At 43.8% G+C, this 23,884-nt stretch overlaps 1 protein-coding gene across 11 annotated transcripts in view; it reads right to left on the minus strand.

Moving 5' to 3' along the window:
* MTCL1 (microtubule crosslinking factor 1) overlaps nt 1–23,884 on the minus strand; it is a 116,946-nt gene that overhangs the window by 50,974 nt on the left and 42,088 nt on the right. For 6 of the 11 annotated variants that reach the window (XM_068396301.1, XM_068396300.1, XM_068396299.1 and 3 more), the window contains exons 4-5: nt 4,605–4,664; nt 2,452–2,529 (exon numbers count right to left, since the gene is read on the minus strand). In XM_068396301.1, coding sequence (XP_068252402.1) covers nt 2,452–2,529; nt 4,605–4,664 — 138 coding nt within the window. The remainder of the gene's footprint in view (nt 1–2,451; nt 2,530–4,604; nt 4,665–23,884) is intronic. The other 5 variants (XM_068396307.1, XM_068396306.1, XM_068396309.1 and 2 more) reach the window with 2 other exon arrangements.

Consider the following 23,884-nt stretch of genomic DNA (forward strand, 5'->3'; position numbering starts at 1 on the left):
CATTGGTAATGGTGTCTTTTATGTTATCTAGATTAATTTCGCCCCATTCTATTTAGATATATACTAATTATGTCTTAATTTCAGCTATTATTAATACCTAAACAGCCACAGAAGTAATTGGTTGCATACTTCTGAACTCAGTCAGCTTTCTTGTTGATTCTGCTTGGCGCAGATTGCAACTTTAAAATACTGAATAGTAGAAAAGTTATCTTAAATGTTAATAACATGATAGAGAGAAACAATAGCCAAAGTTTCTGTTAATATGTGGTTTTCAGTAATAACCAGAAGCCAAACAGAACTGCAATCAGTTGATCAGTTGACTGAGTAAAACTCTGGTCATTGTGTTTCTGGCACCAGAAATGTGAGTTTTCTATGAATACAATCGTGGTGCATAAAATTGATTAGAAGCAGAGCCTTTAGAAGATTGGCTTTCTTTCCTCTCTATCATCTCCTTACATACACACACCTCTTTTTCACACATATATTTGCAAATTGCTTTTCTTTTTATAACTCAAAACTACAAATTAAATATCAGATTTAAACCTGGCAAAATTCCATGCAGCCTCCACTGGATTCACTCTGAATTTTGGTTGCTTTGGCTGGGTAAGGCTGTATGATTAAAGCATCATTTTTGTTCAGGGCTGCACAATACATTACCTCTGTTTTTCCTCTCATTGAGAACCATTTTATCCCCACAGCTGTAGGCTTTGCTTTTAGGGAAATACAAAGATCACAAGGAAGGTTACATCCAGACCAGTGCTGTGCGTTAGAGCTCACAGGTGGAGTGATTACTCCAGTTTACTTCTTTATCTGTTAATAGCTTGGAAATAATCGCATCTGACATTTTCTTTATTCTGTCTTTGTCATCCAGCTTTTTTTCCCTGTGCTTCTTTCTACCTTTGGCTGCAAGAGCCCAGCCATCAGTGGCACTGGCTGGCACCTTGCACCTCCCCGGCTGGGAGTGCTACAGGCCAGCTCCTCCCCAGGGGGCAGAGGGGGCTCCAGCCTGACGCCCACTGCGTTTCAAGCAATAAGAGTAACAGTCACCGAGTCGCACTCGGGACAGCGCACTCAGCATTTGGGAGCTTTTGAAGAAAAGGGAAAGGCTTCGATGGGTTTGGAGTCAGGGCCCCAGTGTTTTTGCTCGGCATCACTGCATGACTCAATGCATCTGCGGAGTTAGCGTGTTGTTATAGCAGGACAAAACCACCATTAACTTCTTGTAACCACATTACTTTATTGCTAGGTTTTGTCTATGAAAAAAAAAAAGGATTACATTTGTAGGTTTTGTTTTTCACAAGAGCTGAAACAAACGAGATTTTTTTCATTAAACAAACACAAGCCTCATACAAAACAACAGAGCTGATGGATGTTAATCTCTCCTACTAAACATGGAACCCATCTGGAAAGGTGAGAAAGCTCTAGATCTTCCCCACTTCTCTGTCAGGGGACATGACTACTGAAAATCCCATTCCCCGGACAGCTTTTTTCCAATGGAAAAGAATGGTCAGGAGAGATTTATCAGCCAGATCTAAGCATGCCAGAAGGGTAGGACTCCAACCTTCATGCATCTGTCCCTCTGCAACTTTGTGTACAGAAATATCAGTGATTTCTTGATCAGTTGAAACACAGTAGAAACAGCAAGAGGGCAAGACACCCATAAAGGCAAATAGAGTTTTGACATATAAGGCAAACTAATGAGAGGCCAAATCGCCGAAATTAAGAATAGTTCATTATTAGTTAAATCATGAATGAAAAGAGAGGGGGGAAAAAAAGGAGAATACAGTCTTTCCACTGTTTTGGAGGAACAAGAGGCTCAAATCCCAGGGGCTGAAAGCTGGGCTACAGCACAGCCTGACTGCATTTCACATTCAGTATATGGACACTTTCCTAAAAGGTGTACGTAGGGCAGACTGTATAGAAAGAAAAGGAGGAACAACAGTGCAAAAATGTTCTGTCAGTCATGGTGCTAGTCACGGACTTTAAGAGATCATTAAAGATAAATGGGAATTAATGATTACTGATAGTGGTTATTTGCACACAATAGCATCACAGCTCTGCATGGCACTTCAGAGGGATGTTAAGGGAAAAAAAAAACAGAAAGAAAAACCCCAGATCCCTCCCTACAGAGTCTGCAGTCTAATTTAGACAAATGTAGAACATGGAGATAAAGAAATGAAACTTAAAGGAAAGAAATGAACTTAAATTCATTATGCAATGTAAACGATGTGATGAGAATGAAGAGCTGATCAGAAATTCCCAAATACGATATTTCTTTTCTGGCAAGGAGACATAAAGATAGATAGAGACCAACACCATCTCCTTTACCACCACCACTGGCTCAAGGGAACTGCCAGGCAGAAGATGAGTAAGCAGTTTTGGGGTTGCAAGTCTGACGACAGGGCAGTACAACCAGCACCCAAGCATCTGGCTGAGGGCGAGCACTCCTACCTTGCGCTGGAGAACCACTTTTCTTTGTGTTTTGCCTGGTGCCTGGTATTTTCCAAGAAGCTCCGTTTTGCAATTCTGCTGAATAAAAACTTTTTTTCTTCAATACTGCTAGAGGCGGGTGAGCACTGCTACGAATTTTGCTTTTACACAACTTCAAGACAATCAGTTTCACAGGTATTATTTACTCAGTGTGCCCTGTGGTGGGTGCGATGTTCCAGCTAATTTTCATGATGAGGTCCCAGTAACTAAAAACACCGATCTTGCCATATGCTATACATATCTGTAAGCATGTGGATGCACAGAATCTAAGTTTGTGGTTGCTTTTCAGAAAACATGTAACGGGTATTTGAACTTTTGTTATTATTTAGGACATCTGTCCCTGAAGAGCAGTGTTTTCAACCTCCCAGGCTGTGCCTGTACTAACCCCTTTGGGTCATGCCACAGGACCTGGCAGCTCTTTGACCAGGTCGGCACTTGCTGTGGTGTGCTCTGGTCTCAACAAGCACATATCTCTGAAGGGATACCCAGGTTTGGAGACAGCTCTGGGTATCACCCTACAGTTGGGAGATAGCTAGGACGTGCACCTATAGGCTGGGACATGTCAATATATAAGATTGTTTCTCAGTCTTTCCTACCCTGAAGAATTGCTGAAGAAAACTGAATGGCCACCATGCGCAGTGCTGTCGCAATAGTTTTAGTTTTCAAGCCCAAATTCTTTGCTTGCATGAGTTATAATCTGTGTACAGCGTAAAGGGTTTTTTTTCCCCAGGTGGTTTCCAGGATCACTTCCCCACGTTGTGAGTGGAGCAGAGCTGACCCAGGGTTACGCGGATAATTTTGTGAAGTCCTTTTTAAGGCTTTCCAAGGCAAACTACAGCTGATGTCAATACTTGGATTTGGGCGGAGGAAGCAAGCACAAGGAATCCATTCCCTCTGTACCACTCTGTATTTCCAGGAATGAGGAAAGGAAGGACAGTGCCACCCACAAACCCCAGTGGACACAACCGCAGCCTTCACGTAGCTTCATCTGTGATTTGCATGTGTGCGGGCATATATATATATATATATATTTCATCCATGTATTTTACAGACTTGCAGAAAAACAAACTCTCTGACCTGACAGACGGCTTAAATAATTCTCCGTAGCAGGTGCTGCAGGTAGAAATCCCAGTGCCCCATTTTAAGGTCTGATTAAACTGTGCTTGTATCGGCTCGGTGGGGACGCTTGGTCTGCTGCATCTTGGGAAAACAGCCTGCAGCCCCTGGCCACCACAAGCCCCCGGTCTGCCCACCCTTCCCACTCAAGAGTAACATGTTGTAATGATTTATTACAGTTATTATTACAAATCAATGGATTTTAAGACTCCATCGACTCAGAGAAGACCCGAAGGGTCTGGGTTGCATACACTGGGCCTGCCAAGGGGGCAGCAGGGGAGGTGAAACCTTTCTCTAACGAAGGCATGATGTTGCTCTTGGCTCCTTTTGCAGTGAGGTGAAACACTATCCCCATCTCTCTGGCTATAAACAGTAACAGTCTGGGTGCTGGGAAAAGCTTTAACTCCTACAGTAAGCACAGAAAGCAGAGGAAATGCGGCAGACCGCTTCCCTGAGAAGGATCAGCCTACGGGATTTCAATAAAACCGGTGTCCAAAAGGAGACTGAGAGGGTAGCTTAGGCTCTGTGTTGTATCTCAGCCTGGGGGAACACAAGTTCACACACTGGCCACCCAACACCAGAGAGGGATCCATCCTGGGGCTGCGACATGAGAGCTCGCGAGGTGCCGTTGCAGCGTGTCAACCGCGTTCCCTGCCAAGGTGCTCATTAGCACAAAATTTTTGGCACCATGTATAAATTTAGTTAGTCCCTAAGCTGCGATCCAATTACTTTGTGAGGCAAGGTGATTTTGTCTTCTTGTAGAAAACCTGCAGCCTGAATCTACAGATACAAGCACAATGAGCCTGAGAAGCTGCACGGTTTAGAGATCACACTCGTGTCCTAAATTGCTTCTACATTATCTCTGGGAGGTCTCAGTAGATTACGGCCTAATTGCACTCTAGTTAATGTGCCTGATGACCCTGTCAACACCTGCAAAAAGAAATTTTCAGTTTTATCATGTGATTTTGCTCAAAATGGCATGTTCTTGAAAACCATACCTGGGTAAATGCCTTTTTTTCTTTGTGTGTTTCTCTGCTGCCTCTTCTCTTCAGGGAACTCTGCAATAGAAGCAACGCTGAGTTATCGATAAGCTAAGCACAAAGCCTGCAAGTTTGGCAGGGACCAACGCCATAAAACTAATGGAGGAGAAAGCAAGAATATTCTCCTGAGCAGCTGGGGATTTAATCTTTCATATTAATCACTAAAAAACCAAGATGATCAAGGCCTTGTCAGTGAACTTTTCAGTGCACAGAATTTCCCACCAAAAAAAAAAAAAAGGAATAAAATTAGTTAAAAGTTCACAGAGGAAAAAAAAATCACTTTTCTTCTCCCCTGGACCACCACAAGTTTTGGCAAAACTTTCTTTTTGCATGGGGCAATGATTTATGTTTGATTAATCCAGGGCAGAACTCCAAGAATGTTACTCACAGTGGATGTGAAATACATTGTGGAAACCTCAGAGGAAAGCAACCCCCCAAAAAAAGGGAAGGACATGCATGTTTAAGCTATGTGGTGTAACATTATTGGTTAATCCCTGCTAGCAAACCTACTGAGGAGCCCAGATAAAGCCAGGTAATTCTCCAGGTATTTATGAGTTTACTTTATAAATTAGATTTTGTTGGCTTTGCAAATCTTTATATCCCTTTATAAGCAGGTTTTTTAAGACATGGAAAAGATGTCACCACCACTGCTTAGTTTCCAGAAACCTCTCGGCACCCCAATGGAAAAGGACAGTTTGCCTAAGAAGCGGAAGGTGGAGTACCATCAGGACATTACCAGTGTTTGCACTGACTTGTGTCTCAGGACCAAGTTCAAACCAGTGTGAGCTGGGTCTATTTAGAAAAGGCATGGATTTGACTTTTGTAGGTTGAAGTATCAGAGAGGAATAATAGATATTGGTCAAAAAAAGCAGGAAGCTAGAAATTATAGAGTCGTCTGAATTCAAAGCTGGCTGTATTGCGTTGCCCGTGCCCAGAGCCTGAAGGCTGATACTCCCCACCAATCACCCTGACACTGTGGTCTCTTTTATTTACTACTTCCGTTTGTATTTGCTCTGCGGGGGACAATTTCCAACTGAGGCGAAGCCCAGGCTGTCATGGGCTTGCCCACAGCATGCATCCCTTCTGGCCCATGCGATGGAGCAGTGTGCCCAGACCAGCACGAGCTCCCACGTCCGATGGGCTAAATCCTGGTCTCTGTAACCGACATTAACCCAGCGCTGCAAAACATGAGCCCAGCGAAGGGGAAGGGAAAGGAGGCAGAGGCATCCTGTTCATTAACTAAGTCCAGTCTCGTGCCCGGCTGTCAGCTGGCAGAAAACACGACATGAGCTTGGGGACAGGCGCGCACATCCCATGCAAATCCTAACCGAAAGCTTTCTGTGGCTTTGTGGTTTCTGACTGTTCAGCTATGCAGCCACTGCGAATCATAATTATTGCATGCTAAGACAAATCTCTCCTTCTGCTCTTTGTTATACACAGTTAAGTAGTTAAAACCCATTCATATGCGGCACCATATGCCCAAGACATACTACAGTTTATTTTTTGTTAATCTGCTCTCTACTTTAATCCAGTGATTTCCTATAACTAATGAAGCTGAGTAAGAGAAATGGGTTTTTTTTTGGATACTGAAACAGTTTAATGAAAAAAGACTTTAAACACTAAAAACATCATATGAAAACCTGTTACACAAGCTTAGCCAGGATAAACAGTTACTGTTTTCTCTTTCTTTTTTTTTTTAAATGTAGTGTTATTCTGGAAACAGATATATAACTGAAAGCAGTCACCAGGCAGCAGATTCATGCCCCGGCATGCAAGATGGGTCACTATGGTTGAAGAGATACAGGGCATAGCCCTGGCCCTCATGCTCGCTGCTTTTCTGTGTGACTTCAAGCAAGACCAGCTTGAGCAAGCAGAGGTTGTCTGGTTACTGCATTTGATTTATAAGTTCTTACAGTCAAGGATGAATCTACCAATTTCTGTAGAGGCCTCAATGCATGACGGCAGCAAACAGCTACCAATGCAAAACCTTGTGTCAAATCCTAAAAAACCTCTTGCTTTTACCTATAAGCAAAAGGTTACATTTAGACACATACAACTCAAGAAGCTAGGGGATATAAACACATGGGCTATGCTGTGCAAGAGAAAGTAATAAAGCCTTTGCTCTATTGTACAGGATAATACTTGGAAAGGTAGGGGAAGGGAATCAAAATTTAGGTGGGAGACATGGATGACACACTGAGGAACAGGCAGGTAGCGATCTGGCTTTGGAAGCTGTAAGCTCCACTCCTCACCGAACAAATGGATTTCACAGATCCAGACTAAGAAGTTTGTAACACACTGCCCTAGACGAGGCCTTGCCTCAAGCATTTTCACACTGTCCTGTTTGGTTTGAGTAAGAGCAACCTTCTGATCAGTCCTCGGCTGGGAGATTGCTTTGTATTTCCATATCGCTGAGACTCAACCTTAGGCTGAGTCTGTCCTTGGTGTAAGAAAAAGAATCGGATATTTACCTCCGGGGGCTACCAGTAGATTACAGGGAGAAACCTCCTTCCCACGTGTCAGTGGAGGACTAAAAAGACAGGCATGGCAACAAGGGACTGCCTGGCCAAAACCCCCTAAGCCTGATATGAGAGCAAGGAAAGATCTTCATTTGACCACTGTGGGACCAGGCTGCACGTGTGTATGAAACACCAGCCAATATAGCTGATATTTCAGAAGGACTAAGGGCAGAGGGTGCCACTGCAAGAAGCAGGTGGAACGCGCTACAAGCTTAAATGATTTAAAATGTAAAATGGTGCAATAAAGGAGTATTTCTCTTTGATGTGCAGGAGATTGGTATCAGAAGCAGATATGAATTAATGCTAGAAGGAACATTTCTATACTACTTTTTATACTCAAGAGACCAACAAGGGTTGGCTGTCTACGAAAAAGTCTTTCAGTGATGGTTAAATGAGATTTTATTAGCCCTTTGGTTAACACAGTGTCTTAGGAAAGAGGTTACTCACCGGACATTTTCTACCTTCACAGTTTCACTGCAGTTTGTTGCTACACCTCTCGGCTATCAAAGAGAGCTAGTATATGGGGGTAACAAATTACCTGGTGTTTTAAAAGTTAAACTTCCCAGAAGATTATTGCTTGTAGTGACTACAGTATCAACAGCAGGAAGAGACACAATTATTTTCACTTCCCCTAGGAGCCTAGCATGGACAGGAAGAGATAATTTCTGTCTTTCGGTGAATTCAGTTTTTAACAAGTCCAAGAAGAGTCCTTCAAACTGAGCAGTGACAGCGAGACTACTCACATGGGGAACAGCAAGCAAGGGTCAATGCACTGGAATTAGAGGTTGAGCAAGACGTGGAAGTAAAGTTTGAGTTAAGAGTAATCATACATGTAAACACATGATATGCCCCAGGTTTTCATATTGAGGCAAGTGCTGAGTAGGATGAGAACAGAGCTGCAAACAGGCGGCAGTAGAGAAGGACTTGGAAAACAAGAAAAGAGAATCAAGAGTCCCTAAGAGCTGCCAGCCTGTCACTTTATTCACTGCTATTAAGAGGAGCAAGTCATTTTGGGTGCAGTCTGGCATCTGCAGGCAAGCGTGGGCTTGCTATCATATGTGCATCAAACCGAACCTGTAAAATCAAGTCGTCAGCTATTGAAGTGACAATGTCTGCAACTCAAAAACAGAAAGGCTGGCTTGGAAAGTCCAGCCCCGAAGGCAATTTCTGTCACTGTGATGTGTGAGGAATTATGCATGAGCATCACTGGGGCTTATAAAATGTATAAATAATGTTTCATGGGCAATGATGGCTTGCTACCTATTGTTTGAAATGGATAATCACAATTTTCTTTTGCATTCGTTAGGAAATACTGCCTGTGAGACATCTGACAGTACTTTTAAAAAAAAAATGCATGAGCGACCAAACCCACTTGCTCTAAATACAGCAGGCTGCTTTCAGATTACCAGTATCTGTAAGGCTAACAGCTTCAGAGTTGCACATTGGCATTTCATAAGAAGAGCTAACTTCTTGCTAGCTGTTGAGCCTCCTCATCTTCAGGAATGAACAAAACATCCAGGGAGATAAAATCTCTGCCCCATGGTATGGGACTCATTGGGAGATCTTGCCAATGGACCAGGTCGTTCATAGCGGTTACTCTCCAAGAAACATCAGTGATTTAAATGAAGGTAATTCTGCTTGGCATGAATGTGAATGTGAATCAGAAGAAAACCAGATCCACTTGTAGCAGATGGTCAGAAGGTGGATTTATCCCCAAGTGATGTAAACCAGCGTTCATTAACTGCATCACTAATCGCTGCTCAGGAACGCCTCACTGCAAGTTTTCTGGGCACTGTGCAGGACCGCATGGGAAGATTATGGCAGAGGGTGACAAAACCAGGGCATCTCCATGCTCCTTCTCCAGCAAACCCCCTCCACACAAATCTAGCTCCGCTGGCCACTGCATGCAGTTTCCCTCTTTTTGCAGCTTTGGACTTGCCAGATCCTGACATTGAGGGGATGTGTGATTCCCCTTCATCTCACTGCTTCAGAGATACTCTTGCTTGCCCAGTTTGGTAGATAAAGAAAAAACTCTTTGTGCAGAGCTCTGTCACTCTCAATCCACTAATGAAGAAACTCTTCTACCAAATGCAGCACTGAAAGAACATGACCAGGACCTGTTGCTTTAGGAGGGGCAGCTTTCAGCTATCACACTGCAGCTTTCTGAAATCTCCTTCCCGGTACTGTTACCTGCCCATTTGGTGAAAAGGAAGCATTTCCCATTTCTGTAGCAACATCCCTTTTTTAAATGGTAGGACAGGGTGGCTTTCTGTTCTTTCTTAAGGCCTGAAGTGTCTCTAAATTCCAAGTATCCAACTGAAGTTTTGCTTTGCAGCCATCCCATGCTTCTGTATTACAATGGCTGCGCAGTGAAAGTACGGTGGCAGCTTTTTCCATGTGGACTCTTGTACGTATCTACGGGATGGTTAATGCAACTGGAAAACACAATGAAATCCTAATTGCTTTTCAATTGCTGTAGGCCCTTGAAAAAGATATCTCACCGAGCCCTGATAAAGCTGGGTTTGACGCAAATGATCTATATCTGCATTCATTCCCATGTGCGTTTCATTTACTAGAAACCTCTGAATACTGCGATATTCATCATTCACATGACCTAGGAAATCAAGCCATGTCTGAAGTACCATAAGCATTACAGTTCAGGATAAAAGCCATCCCTTGAGTAAAAAAGCAGCAAAGCACACTAGCTTTCAGCACCAGCTTAAATTTCCCTAATGCTGCATTACTCTATTGTGCTAAGCTTATGAATAGGGGCTTTGGAGGAGCCTCTTTCTTTTGCCTCTCACTACTAACACACGGCACCGGCCATCTCTCACGGCTTCCCAGTGCCCTTTGCATGTGGACTGATACTGTCGAGATATCAGCTGTCTTGGTGTTTACAAATAGTTCGGTGTGACAAGTCTGGGAGTGTGCTGCAGGGAGGGAAGGAGCAGGGCTGCACTCGCTGTCTGAAGCCTTGGAAGGTGAGACCGCAGCTCTCGGGTGGATGGGAGATAGCCAGGCTGGCTCAGCGTTCACCTCACAGCACACCAGTTCACTTAATATTTGGTCAGTGGAGGCTGACAAGAGGACCTGAAACCAGTATAATCATGTTTATTAATATGATAATTACTTAATAATCATTATAGTAATAACTGGCAAACAATTATAGCCCCACGATGTAATAATTGTTAACATAGTAAACAAAATCCTGCAACAGAAAGCTGAGATCCTAAACTCTAACTGATGTATCACTGTCTTATGCAGTGCTTCTGCCCAAACACTTTTCTTAATAACTTCTTAAATTCATTAAAATGTTCCATTTTGTTAAGATATAAAATATCCAAATTACATCACGTGTCACAATATGTAAAGAAAATTATAATACACTGAGACCAGACTTTCCTAGCTTTTTTTGGTCCTATTTCAGGTGAAGAAAACCAGAAAGAAAACAGGTAGATCCCTGCACAGTGCTGCTTCTCCCTCTCCTGCTACACCAGTGCTCTGACACTGATGTGCCAGGAGCACACACGCCCCTCCAAGCCTTGTCCCCCCTCCGCTTGCGCAGCTATTAAATGTGAGTTCCCTACGCTGTGCCCACCCCTTCACCCCCACGTCGCAGGCACACTTGCTAACCCTCTGCTGCGGCACCACCTCGCTTCCAGCCCCTGTGCCAGAGGATGAAACCACAGCCGCACGTCCGTCCCTTCCCATCCTGCCAGGCAGGAGTGGTAGCAGCACCGACTGGCAACATCTACCAGGGGGTTGCTGCCAGCCCTCCACTTCTCCATCCCCCACCATATTATGCCCGCAATGCCCACAGTAACCTGTGCTAGCTGGGACCGCCCGCCCTCCCCTCCCTGCCGGTGCAGGAGGCAGAAGTGGCACCGCAAATTCCCCTACATCAGCTGAGCAGCAGTCACCGAGCACCAGCCTGCTCCTGGTCCCTGCAAACGGGCCGTGAACCACGTCAGCTTGCACCCCTTTTGGAAAGAGCTTGTTCAAGAGCCGGGCCTAATCCAAGCGGTATGTGCTGCGCTGACACCGCCTGAGCCCTCTAATTACCTCGCTAGTGTTATATCGCAGTAGACAGCCCGTGAAAAATGTGCCCAGCACTATGTACACACAGAAACAGACCTGACCCGAAACGGCTCTCCAACAGGAATACTGCTTGTGCTGGGCCACAAAACCCTATGTAACGATACATGCCTGGTGCCCATAGCCCAGGGCCAAGCTTCAGCATGCCAAGAGAGAAAGGGTGTTCCTCAGCGGAAGGGCAGGCACCCAGCCCCACGACCAGCAGTGCTGGCTGGGGCTCTCTTTGCTGTCCCTCTGGACAAAACAGGCGTTGAAAAGCTCCCAGAGAAGATGAAACAACTTGCATGACTTTTTTAAGCCTTTCTTTTGCTCTCATGACAACACTTACTGCAGAAGCGTGGGCAAACTAGACAACCGCTAGAGAAAGCAAACCCTTGGAAACAGCCCCCGCCATACCTGCCCTGCCATCCACCATCCACGTTGCACTGCTTATCACTGCCTGCACCACCCAACGCTCAATGCAGACAGCCTGAGAACAGAGATGAACTCCCCTCCCTGCACCTTCTCCCTGAAAAAATGCTTTAAAACCCAAGCCTTTTCTGAGGGACTGCAGCAATTGGACTGCTGTCATATCATGGGCCTTTCAGCTGGGAGCTGCTGGTGAGCAGCCGGCCAGGGCTGGCTTTATGAAATTAGACTGCAGGCCAGGTAGGGCTCAGAGAGGGGATTAGGAGTTTATATTCCCAAAGGAAGACAATATGCAGGCATTTACTGCTGATCAATGCAGACCCAGCCCAGCATTTCCTGTAGCACAGGTGATCTATTACAGGCATAAATGTGGTTTTTTTTCCAGAAGACTACTAAGAAGGCAGTATATGTACAGGGGTAGATACGTGCTCTCCAGCTGCAGAGACAGAGCCCGCTCACTCCCTGCCACCAAGAGCATTCAGAAAGCAACACTACATAGCTGGTGGTCTCAGTATCAGGACAGCCTTTAGCACACTGGAGAAACAAACTGGAGAATTTGACAGCGATGAGATGAAGCAGAGTTAGACATGATTTGGACAGTGCTAGTAAAGGAGAGAGAGGAGGGGAGCTGAGCGAAGCCCCAAGCTCGTACTAGGTCAGGAGGTTACTGCAGCAATTTGCTGCACTGGGAGAGGGAGAAAACACACAGCTCTGCAATCTCTGTAGTGTTCAAGGTATAGGTGTAAAGAGCAAATCTCACAGAATCTAAAAAAAAGAATATTTTTGGAAGTCTTTTTGCAGAGAAAGATATTCAGAGCTGCACAACATCTGTGCTTTCCGCACTAATACATCAAGAGCCACAGGATTGTTTTTCGCATTGGGGATGGAAAGAAAAATTTTCCTTGAGCAGACAACTACAAGTACAAGCATATTCAGTCTCCCCTGGATTAGAGCAACTTGCTGTTTCTATAAAGTATTAAATGAAATTGTAAAGAAGCAGAGAGATTAAAGGCCAACTGCGATGATCCCCAACGAACATGTCCCAGATAGTCTTTGTAATCCTCGGTTGCCTGTCTATTATTTCACAATTTTAAGGACACTGCACTCTGAAAAAGGGGTTTATAAAAATAGAGCAAAAAGACAGCAAGTTCACACTTTGGCAGCTGGTGATATTTTTGAACCTCAGATAACTGCTACCCGCAACACACTTTCCTATACATCATTCAACACACACAACCGTTTACCAACAAGTGATGTGTCACCTCCAAGACATCCATATTCAGTAAGCCATGGCAGTGACAGTTCAAGCACAAATAAAGTTAGTTCTGCTACAACAAACAAGGCCACCAATTATAGGAATGAAATTCAAGCCAGAGCATAGCACTTGTAACTAAGAAATGGTGAAGATTGTGTCAGGGCAGGCACAGGTGACGAGAAGAGGACGCAGCTCCTGCGAACACACCAGCCCTCTGGTGAGCTGTAGAACATGATGCTCTGGGAGCAGCAGTGTGATGTCCACCCTCTCTCCCAACACATTCTGTGGGTCAAGAGTTACCTTCATGGGATAAAAGTGCTAGGCTACCTACAAGTCCAATTGCAGCTGGAAATGGCCAGGAGGGAAAGAAATTGTTAGGAGAGAGTATAATTGCAAAAGCCGCATGTCCTTAGTAAAACCAGTCTATAAAGATGTGTCAGTAGCAACCCTGAAAATACCAAATGAAAAACTCTACGTGATGGATATAGCTCCACAAAGCTGCACTAGGAAAGGTGTATGACAAGCCCAAGTGGGAATATGCTGCTTTAAACACTAAAATTCAAAATGCATATAAAAATTATAAAGGTGGCCATGGATGTTAACAGCAAATTATTCTGGTGTGGAGCATATTTCTGAGGATACCCTGATCTGGGCGGGTATTTGGGTTATCCTTAACCATTTTGTCTGCTCCTGGTGCTGGACTGTGATTGCCTGGGAACCCATTCCCGTTGCTTGCAGGGAGCTGAGGTGACTCTGTAGGTGTGCAGGGGCTGTGCTCTCTGGTGCTAGTGCTGCTTTGAAGCCTAAACAAGCTGCCTTGGCTCCTTGCCGGGTTTTGTGGTCCCTGCCTCTGGATATAAAGGAATGCTTTGACCCTGAGGACCATAGCACAAAATGAAAGGCACAGTGTGCATTATTGGGTCTTACGTGAGGAAGAGAGACCCAGGGGAGGGTCTTCATGCTCTCAGACCTCTCAGAGCAGCTCCTAGGGAGATGGGTGAAAGCGTGGGGTGAGATAATGCTTCTTGGTCTGCTCTGTAGCTCCTGGGAAGGACCAATCGCTTTCCCATCCGTTGGCGCAGTAGCTGATCGTCCTGAGCTTCCCCGCTGCAGTGCCTCAGCGCTTCTGGGTGCTGATTTCTGGGGAGATGACCATGCTAAGTATTTGCCCGAAGGAGGAATTCATGGCTTCAACTTTGTTGGTATTCACCCCTCTCTACATGCATCCTATTCAGGGCCTAACTGCTGCACTTTGCTTGGATACAGCAACTGTAGTGCTGTATCCTAACTGCTGCACTTTGCCTATGAAGTGCAATGTTTTATCTGTTTTCCCAAAACAGAATAGAAGAGAGAAAGAGGTTGACCCATTTATATTCCCCTAAAACAGCAAAAGGATGAGTTTCACCAGTCGAGACCACTCTAATAGCAATAATCCAAGGCAAAAATCTTTATTCAAGCAAAGTATTGAGTTTAGGATACAAGACCAAGGAACTTGGATCATCACCTCTTACGTTCAGTTGTTATATGAATTAAATATTACAAAAAATGGATTAGGACATCTTTGCTCAGACACATGCATTTTTTCCCTCAGTGTATATTATTCCCACATTTTTGTTTAGTCTAATTCATTACTTCCAACTTTCATCACTCCTCTTGACAACTTAGTCTATGCTTTAAGTATTCCTGATAGGGGAGGAGCTCTCATCTCTGAGAACGTATCCCACTGTCCTCCTCTCTGCCTCTCTTGCTAATATCTAACCAAGCAAAAGAATCATAGAATCATAGAATTATTTAGGTTGGAAAAGACCTTTAAGACCATCAAGTCCAACCGCTAACCTAGCACTGCCAAGTTCACCACTAAACCATGTCCCAAAGCACCACATCTACACACCTTTTAAGTACTTCCGGGGATGGTGACTCAACTGTTTCCCTGGGCAGCCTGTTCCAATGTTTGACAGCCCTTTCAGTGAAGAAATTTTTCCTGATATCCAAACTAAACCTCCCCTGGTGCAACTTGAGGCTGTTTCTTCATCCTGTCACTTGTTACTTGGGAGAACAGACTGACACCCACCTCGTTACAATCTGCATAAGAAACCTTGCACCCTCCGGTCACCACAGCCATGACCAGCCCTGAGCCGAGCCAGCAAGCAGGAAGGGACCATTTCTGCACTGCATTAGGCTGCTTGGGAAACTTTTCTACTGTTTCCTAACCTTTCAAGTGACTGAATTTTTAACCCTAGTCACATTGCACATGGTATTTTTATTATGATAATTATTATGATAACAAATGATGACTGACAGCACTTAAGTTTGATAGCTTTCTCTCAAAGGCTACAAAATTATGCCCTTTTCTCTGTACTTTTACACACCTACTGAAAAATGTATAATCTCAGCCTTTTGCTAAGAATGTATACAGTTCATCAATGAAGTGGCAAAATACCACTCCAGCTATCTGGATTGTGCTGCTGCACATCCAATCTCAAATACAGAACGAAATATGAAAAAGGTGAGCAGCGCTGTCAACTTTACAAATCCCTGAAAGCTGATGCCAGACAGTGTGCCCTTGATTGTAACCATGCATCAGAACACATAAATTACAGGGAAGAGCTTTCTGAACCCATTTGCACAGCTTGTTGATGCTGCTGCCTAGTAAAAGAGGTGTCTGAAGATGATGTGAGAAACAGCTTCTGAAAAATCATTTTTAGACAGTAATTCCAAAGTCCTTCTAATATCTGGATCTTTCTCATGCCAAAGTACCTCAGAGCAGAAACATGCTCATGTATTGTGTATTTGATTTGCCTACTCCAAAGAACCTCTTCATAGATGGAAAGTTTTGCAAAGCACTCAGGAAGAGCAAAGCAGCAATGGCATGCTCCTGCATGGGAATGCAGGCTGGGAAAATATTCTGGGGAAGTACCTTTTTAATATACTTCTTGACCAAAAGGAAAAGGAGACACTTTTTTTTTACCATAGATCAGCATATGAAGTACAGGGATTTAACCATATACAAATGGCTAAATACCAGATACCACTGTGGAATATAATTCTGTGCCAAAATCACACCAATCTCCACTTTTTAATGATTTTTTCAAAAAAGCCTCCTCACATTTTCATTAACTTCAGTGAGGCTTGGACTAGTGCCTCAGGCAGTGTAAGGCTTTAATTGTCTTCTCTGAAACTGAAGTTTTGAGGAGACTGGACAGCATACAGCAGTTGCTGCAGGGAGGTATCTAATGGTCACTAATCCATGACTGCTGTTCTGCTGTGATTAACAGTAAGGCAGCAGGGATGCCTGATGAAAGGATGTGATCAGGTCGCATCCTGAAGACTTACCAAGTCTGACAGGTGAGAATACAAATCTAGGATTATTTTGTGAAGCCTGAAGAAACAGCAAGTGCAGATTTGTTAGGGGACTTGATAAACCTTCACCTCTTTTCTCTGACTAGCAAAGCAAAACAAAAAGGGGAAAGAAAAAGGCAAAACCTCAACCTATCTAGCTAAATATTCTTTCTCTACCGCTGGTCAAGGCAAGGGTTCCCAAAAAGCTGTTACTCTCTTGGCAATAACACAATGGAAATGTCTGAGCTACGTCGGTGGATGAGCTTTTGACATGAAACATGGCAACTAACAGCAGAATAGGCTTTATCCCAGCCTGGGTGTGGAAGATTAATGGCTATGAATAATATGTATGCATTAGAGTGAATAATCACAGCCCATTGGAAGGACTGCCAGAGACCCTCAATTTTTTTAGATAATTATTTCTCAGATGACAGAAACTATTATAATGAGGAAATTCATGCACTTTTCATTTTTCTAATTAAAACATGAAAACTGTTTCTCTCTACCACTTAATTCATTGCTCGCTCTTTGTTTCTGCATCCTCAGCCACCTGGAAAAAGCAGCTCCTCACAGGTAAGGTGTTTCTCAGCTGAGGGCCCACTCTATCTCAAAGGGTGCTGCAGTGCCAGTGCTTAAAGTAAGGGCACAAATAGCTGCCTTAAGGCAGCTTCTCACAGCAAAAGAACTGCAGAATTTGAATTCCTGGTGGTCCTAAAGCAGCAGTGCTGTGATTGCTACCTGGGTGCATGCTCTGCCTGCTGACCGATAAAGAAGGGGAATAAAACTACTTATGGGACTGATCTTCCAATGCGGCTGCTGATCAGCAGCAAAAATTTCATGTGATCACAGTTTTTATGGAGGATCTTGATAAAATATGCATTTCTATTCTGTTCTTAGAAATCTCAGTGTGGGTTTTTTTTTGGTTGTTTGAGAAGCCTGAAGTCCCCAGACCTTTTTGGCATCTATTTTCTAAGATCCTGCCAGTCTTGATACCTAAAACATTGGGAGGTAGAAAGCAAATAAAAACACAGGCAATTAGCAGCCAGTCTCAACTAAGACATCACTTCCAACTCTTTCTTTTCCTTTCCTTGCTGCTCTACCTTGTCAGGCTCCTAGGAGCCCTGGAGGGAGCCCTCAGGCAAGCTCTGGGTAAACAGAAATGGAGAAGAACACACTTTTTCTCCCAATAAATCTCTAAAGAGTGGCAAAGTCCAGGTCTCCCTCTCCAGACACTGATTCTCCCCCACCTTATGCAATGTTTTGCCTCTAAATGGAAAGCAGGAGATGCAGTGCCCTTGTCCTTACAACTGAAGGAGCCTCATGTGTGTATATTGAGGCTTTTTTTTTTTTTAGAGAACCTTGTGGTGTGCATTTGGCACAAGTTACTACACACAGTGCATGATGAGGAGGTCGGACCCCACATATTGGGATGGGCGAGTGAGGAGTGAAAGCCCTCAGAGATGCACAGCATCTCTTTGAAAAAGACCTCCCTCCAGAAAAAAAGAAAAAGAAAAAAAAAAGCAGGAAAAAAATCAGCCAAAAGTTTGCCACGTACACAAATAGCCTGAAACATATTGACTGTTCAACACTTGCATATCTGCAAATTCTCTAGAGACATGAAGTTATAAAAACTCTAAAAAAAAGGAGCTCGGTGAAACTTAGAAACCTTTACCCCATATGCTCATGTGCGCTCTCACACAGATGTGCACATAGACACGAGCACGCACCTTTCCATACTATTTCTCCATCAGCCAGCACCATCACAGCCAGGCACACAGCGCTATCCCTCTCCCGCACACACACGCATCCCCGTGCTACTTGGCTCACCAGTCTCAATGCCAGAAAAGCTCTTCCTGGCCACCCCGAATGCCCTGAACAACACCCAATTTCCTAATCTGGTTTCATTATTTTCTCTTTATTTTGCATATAACTGAAGTATGAATTTCTAATGCATCTTCATTTACATGGGAAAACTGGAGAAAGCTGTTTGTGTCCCAGAAGGTGACAAAGAAACTTGAAGCAAAAGTAGATCTAGAGTTAAGCAAAATAAAACTCTAATTAAGATAATTATTTTTAATGACTTGGAACTGAAACTCATTTGGATGAATCCTCTTCAAACTTTGCCGATTCATTTCCCTCACTGTCAACATAAAAATGGTAGGTTTTAGCCAAATAGTCTACCCTTATAACAAGAACTAAAGTGAAAGCTTGTTGTAACCTTAAATTCTAAGAGGCATAAATTATCAATTTTATTAGAAAGCATAGATTTATCTGAAACCTCCTCCCACTTTTCAGATAATAAAACTACTCACACTTTAGGAATAGCAAATGATGGATTCTGACTGGTGCTTAAAGAAGATACTTTTTTTTTTAACCTCGCTTTCTGCCACTGGGCTCCTGCACAGCATTATGTATGCTCTGTGTCACTTGTTGCTATGATTCCAGCAGTGACTTGCAGATACTGCAAGATGAAATAAGTGGTTCCACGTTCCTTCCAAATGATTCAGCAGGGATTCTCTTTAAAAATAAAATCTTTTGAACACTATTCAGCACTACTGAGACATAAAATAATAAATTCTGTATTCCCAAATAAGAAAAAAATAATAATTAAAAAGTAAAAAAACCCTCCAACCCACAACCAAAATTCAATAACCATTTTTATTTCTACAGAGCAAAGTGACTCTATAGTATTCGCAGCTATTCAGGCTCCAAAGTCGTGCTGCATGTACGGATGTGAGTGGTTCATTATTAGTCATGCAAGGCATCCCACTGACCTCACTTCAGTACGCACTGCAGAATCACAGCCCTATTATGGGCAGGCCCAATATTTATGCACACTTGTCAGATTTCACACGGCTCCTCTGAATGACATGCTCTCCTCTGGCCCTGCTTTTCTTCTCTTTAGGCGCTTCTTTCTTTCCTCTGCCCTCTAACTTCTACGTGGCTTTTTATAATAAGCGTGAATTTAACCAGCAAGCCATGTAGGTCTGTACAGTTCTCACAAGGAACACTAGACATTCATTAAGACCCCGGGCTGAAATATTCAGTCACACAATAAACTTGCAATGGAAGGATGCTCGCTGGCCAACGCTAGAGCTGAGCCCAGGGTAAGAGCTGAGGGAATGGAAGAAACTCTTAAAACTCGGCAATTACCGTCTGCAAATAGTTTGCTGAAAATACTCCAGGCTACCAGATGATCGTGCTTCTACTACATGTTTTAAAAAAGGCAGCTTTGACAAGCTTTCCTCTGAACCAACAGCTCTTCCTCACAAAATTTCTCGAAATAGTATTCTCCATAAAAGCCAGGGGACTCTGATTTTCCTAAGAATAATAATGCTTTCATACCAAAAGGGTTGGAGATGGGAAGCAGTGCCAGGTGTCCCTGCATGCTGCGTGGAGGGAGCGATGTCCCCACCGCTGCCATTGCATTAACACAGTCCCAGTGCAGAGCAGCACTTCTGGATATATTTCACAGCAAGAAACTACACGGGGTCTAATGTGGGAATAATCTGCAGAAGCAGTATTTTCCTTTCGGCTGGATTTTAACAATGAATGCAAATGCATATAGGCTTTTATAGTCTGCATGTTTCTATTCAAATCTTTTGATTCAAAAGCCTTTTTTTCTCAACCACTGATCATGAAAACAGAACCTAAAAACCAAACAGTCCTTTTCTGAATCAATAACCTGGGTACAAAGGTGCAATAATGTCACCTAAGGGGTTACAGTTTTTAACATCATTGACAGCTCTTACATTTTTACTTGGCTATTTCAGTCTTTTTTAAATGAAAACAGAATAACCTTAATGTAGAAAATCCTGCTGTTTTGAGGTGTTTCTTAGGATACTAGCTTGGATACTATACTGTCAGACAGCTGCTTCCAGATTAGAGATAGGCTGGTATTTTCAGCTTTTCTGGCAATTTTTTAATTTTGCAGTTTTGTTTCCTTATGATCCTACTGTTGCTTTCCTATCTGTCAGTGTGTCACCACAGAGAGATTAGCTGAAATTTCAGACTCCATTGAAGTCTCTTTGTCCTCTCCCACATGATGCATTAGCTGCACATTGCAGTACCCCAAACAAAAAGGGACAACTGGCAACAAAATGGCTAAGCGCCCACACTGCTGATGCAAATTTCTCCAAACCATGAGTTTTAAACCTTATTATTCTTGGATGTTTGTGCAGACGTGCCTGGATCTTTGTGCGCAGTTGTAAATAGTTCCTAAATGAAGAAAAGAAATATTGATTTTTCTCTTCTTCCCTACGATTGGGTATTTATGATGCAAACAACCCCTAAAATATGTAGACTTTCTTGTAGAGCCTTGATGAGGCTGCCCAGTCTGAAAGTTCAGCTGCAAAGGTCAGGCAGACACACAGAAAAAGAAAAAAAAATGTCCTGAGACAATCCCCACTTTGGAGCAGAATAAGCAGATTATTCTGCAAGAGATGTCACTATTTCGACTTCTGTATAGCTTTATTTCTACCCCACACAGATAGACAACCAAAGCAGCAGATGCAAACAAGGATGTGGTAAAGAAGAATGCTGAGTTCTAGTTTAAAACCAATTTTTGTATCACTTAATTTCTAGACTGCAGTTTGTTTACATATGTACCTCACAGGATTGTTGCAAGGATTAAATCTTTGCAAGGATTAATCTTTAAATCTGGGTTTTGAAAAGATCTGCATATTATATGTAGAATAACAGCTATAGTTAAGGTCACTTGATTACTCTTCAGGCAACAGAAATTAAAAAATCAGCTGATAGCTATTGTGTAATTATCTTGCATTTAGAAAAACTCTCTCTGTTATCCTGGGATAAAATCTGTGCATAACTTGGCATAACTTAAAAAGCAGACAGGTATTGCAAATAAATATACCTCAGATGATCTCACAGTTACACAAACAGGAGTCATAATTTATTTTTTGATTCCCTTTGATGTTCCCCCCCACTGAAAACACATATGTCATTTCACATTATGGCAGCTACCCTGGAAATGAGCCAAATTCAGCATCGGTGTTAATAGGTGCAACCTGGCATAAGCCAGCCACAATACAGCTGCCGCCAACAGAGTTGAAGTTGGTTCAAAGCTCTGTCAAACCGGGAACGTGCCAGTTTTACACCTTTATGGTCAGTGTGTGCAGTTCTGCTCCCCTAAGTAATTCTATACTGCTCTCTTCTTAAATGTGAAGCATTAAACCAAAGAGAACAGAAAAAGTAAAAAATGCAGGATAGATAAGAAGTTCCCCACAAAACACAATGGCCAGGTTTATAGCTCTGAGGAGCTACTTCTCAGCTGCAGTCCTGCACTCAGAGCCATTCAGATCTCCCTATTTTAAGTTCTGACAAAAGACAAGGAACTCCAAAAAGAGAAGTGTGTTGAGTTCAGTAGAAGAGGCTGCTGCTGGTATGAAGACTCAAGCAGAGAAACAGGCATGCTATTGGGGGGACAGGAGCATGTTCCGCCTGGGACCCCTGTGCATCCCTGGTGACCTCCACTTCTGGACATGAGACCATAAGGGCTGTTTAGGGCAGAGGAATTTTTTTCAAGTCACTTCTATTAGTTGCTACGAATGGCTTCACAAGAGCTTGCAGGGCCTGAATCCCAGTGGGACAGGCTGCAAGGGTAAGGACGCCTCCCCAAAAGGGTGCTTCCCTTCATCTGGAAAAGGATACGTAGGGAAGGTCTAGCTCAGGAAAGAAAAGGTCTGTGGTCTGGAAACCTACATTAGGGAAGACCTCAAGAAAAGATCAGTTGTAAGATCAACCTAGTGACAAAAGCAACAGCAACCAGAGACTTCTGTAAGTGGCGAGGGCAGCGTGACAGCGGTGAGAGCTACCTGGCAGTAAGAGACAGTAAACACTTAAATCAGATTTATACTGGGAAGTAACACTTTGACCAACAATTAATGAGGCTACTCTAAAGTCCGCCCCAGCTGCTGCTGATCTAGTCCATAACTAAACTCACTCTTTCATGTTCGACCAGTTCTACCAAGCCACTTCTGGAAAAGCTAGAGAGGTGTTATTCGATCACATCATTTGGTAGGGAAATGCTCAGTCCCTGCTCTCTGCAAATGTCTGTAATCTCCACATCATGAGAATAGTAAAACACTCTTCCGTCTTATCTGTGGTCTATCTCGATTTCAGTAAAGCGTTTGACACGGTCTCCCACAGCATCCTCGCAGCTAAACTGGGGAAGTGTGGTCTGGATGATCGGGTAGTGAGGTGGATTGTGAACTGGCTGAAGGAAAGAAGCCAGAGAGTGGTGGTCAATGGGACAGAGTCCAGTTGGAGGCCTGTGTCTAGCGGAGTCCCGCAAGGGTCGGTACTGGGACCAGTTCTATTCAATATATTCATTAATGACTTGGATGAGGGATTAGAGTGCACTGTCAGCAAGTTCGCTGATGACACAAAACTGGGAGGAGTGGCTGACGCGCCGGAAGGCTGCGCAGTCATTCAGAGAGACCTGGACAGGCTGGAGAGTTGGGCGGGGAGAAATTTAATGAAATATAACAAGGGCAAGTGTAGAGTCCTGCATCTGGGCAAGAACAACCCCATGTACCAGTACAAGTTGGGGACAGACCTGTTGGAGACCAGCGTAGGGGAAAGGGACCTGGGGGTCCTAGTGGACAACAGGATGACCATGAGCCAGCAGTGTGCCCTTGTGGCCAAGAAGGCCAATGGCATCCTGGGGTGTATTAGAAGGGGTGTGGTCAGCAGGTCGAGAGAGGTTCTCCTCCCCCTCTACTCTGCCCTGGTGAGGCCGTATCTGGAATATTGTGTCCAGTTCTGGGCTCCTCAGTTCAAGAAGGACACGGAACTGCTAGAGAGAGTCCAGCGCAGAGCCACGAAGATGATTAAGGGAGTGGAACATCTCCCTTATGAGGAGAGGCTGAGGGAGCTGGGTCTCTTTAGCTTGGAGAAGAGGAGACTGAGGGGTGATCTCATTAATGTTTATAAATATGTAAAGGGCAAGTGTCAAGAGGATGGAGCCAGGCTCTTCTCAGTGACATCCCTTGACAGGACAAGGGGCAATGGGTGTAAGCTGGAACACAGGAGGTTCCACTTAAATTTGAGGAAAAACTTCTTTACGGTGAGGGTGACTGAACACTGGAACAGGCTGCCCAGAGAGGTTGTGGAGTCTCCTTCTCTGGAGACATTCAAAACCCGCCTGGACGCGTTCCTGTGTGATATGGTCTAGGCAATCCTGCCCCGGCAGGGGGATTGGACTAGATGATCTTTTGAGGTCCCTTCCAATCCCTAACATTCTGTGATCCTGTGATTCTGTGATCTGTGGACCAGAGTCTGACATCAGTCCGACGCTAGCTTGGGCCCTTGAAGCTCTTGCTGGATTCCCAGGGGTTTTCTGCCCAAGAGATGATTGATTAATCCCCACCCATCTAACAGAAGGATGCCAGCACATTATGTGCTCCCCTGAGTTCTGTGCAATCATACAATTCAATGTAAAGTTTCTAAAGACCAGCTATCGGCTCCTCAGATACCGATCTACTGAACAGTAGGGTGCTCAGCTACAGGGTAAAGGAAAAGCAGGAGAGGGCATTTCAGGAACCCATTGCTAATGAGCAAACCATCTGTCTGTCTTCTTTGTGCAAATTGGCTATTTATTC

The sequence above is a fragment of the Nyctibius grandis genome, chromosome 3 (assembly GCF_013368605.1).
Source record: "Nyctibius grandis isolate bNycGra1 chromosome 3, bNycGra1.pri, whole genome shotgun sequence".
NCBI lineage: Eukaryota > Metazoa > Chordata > Aves > Nyctibiiformes > Nyctibiidae > Nyctibius > Nyctibius grandis.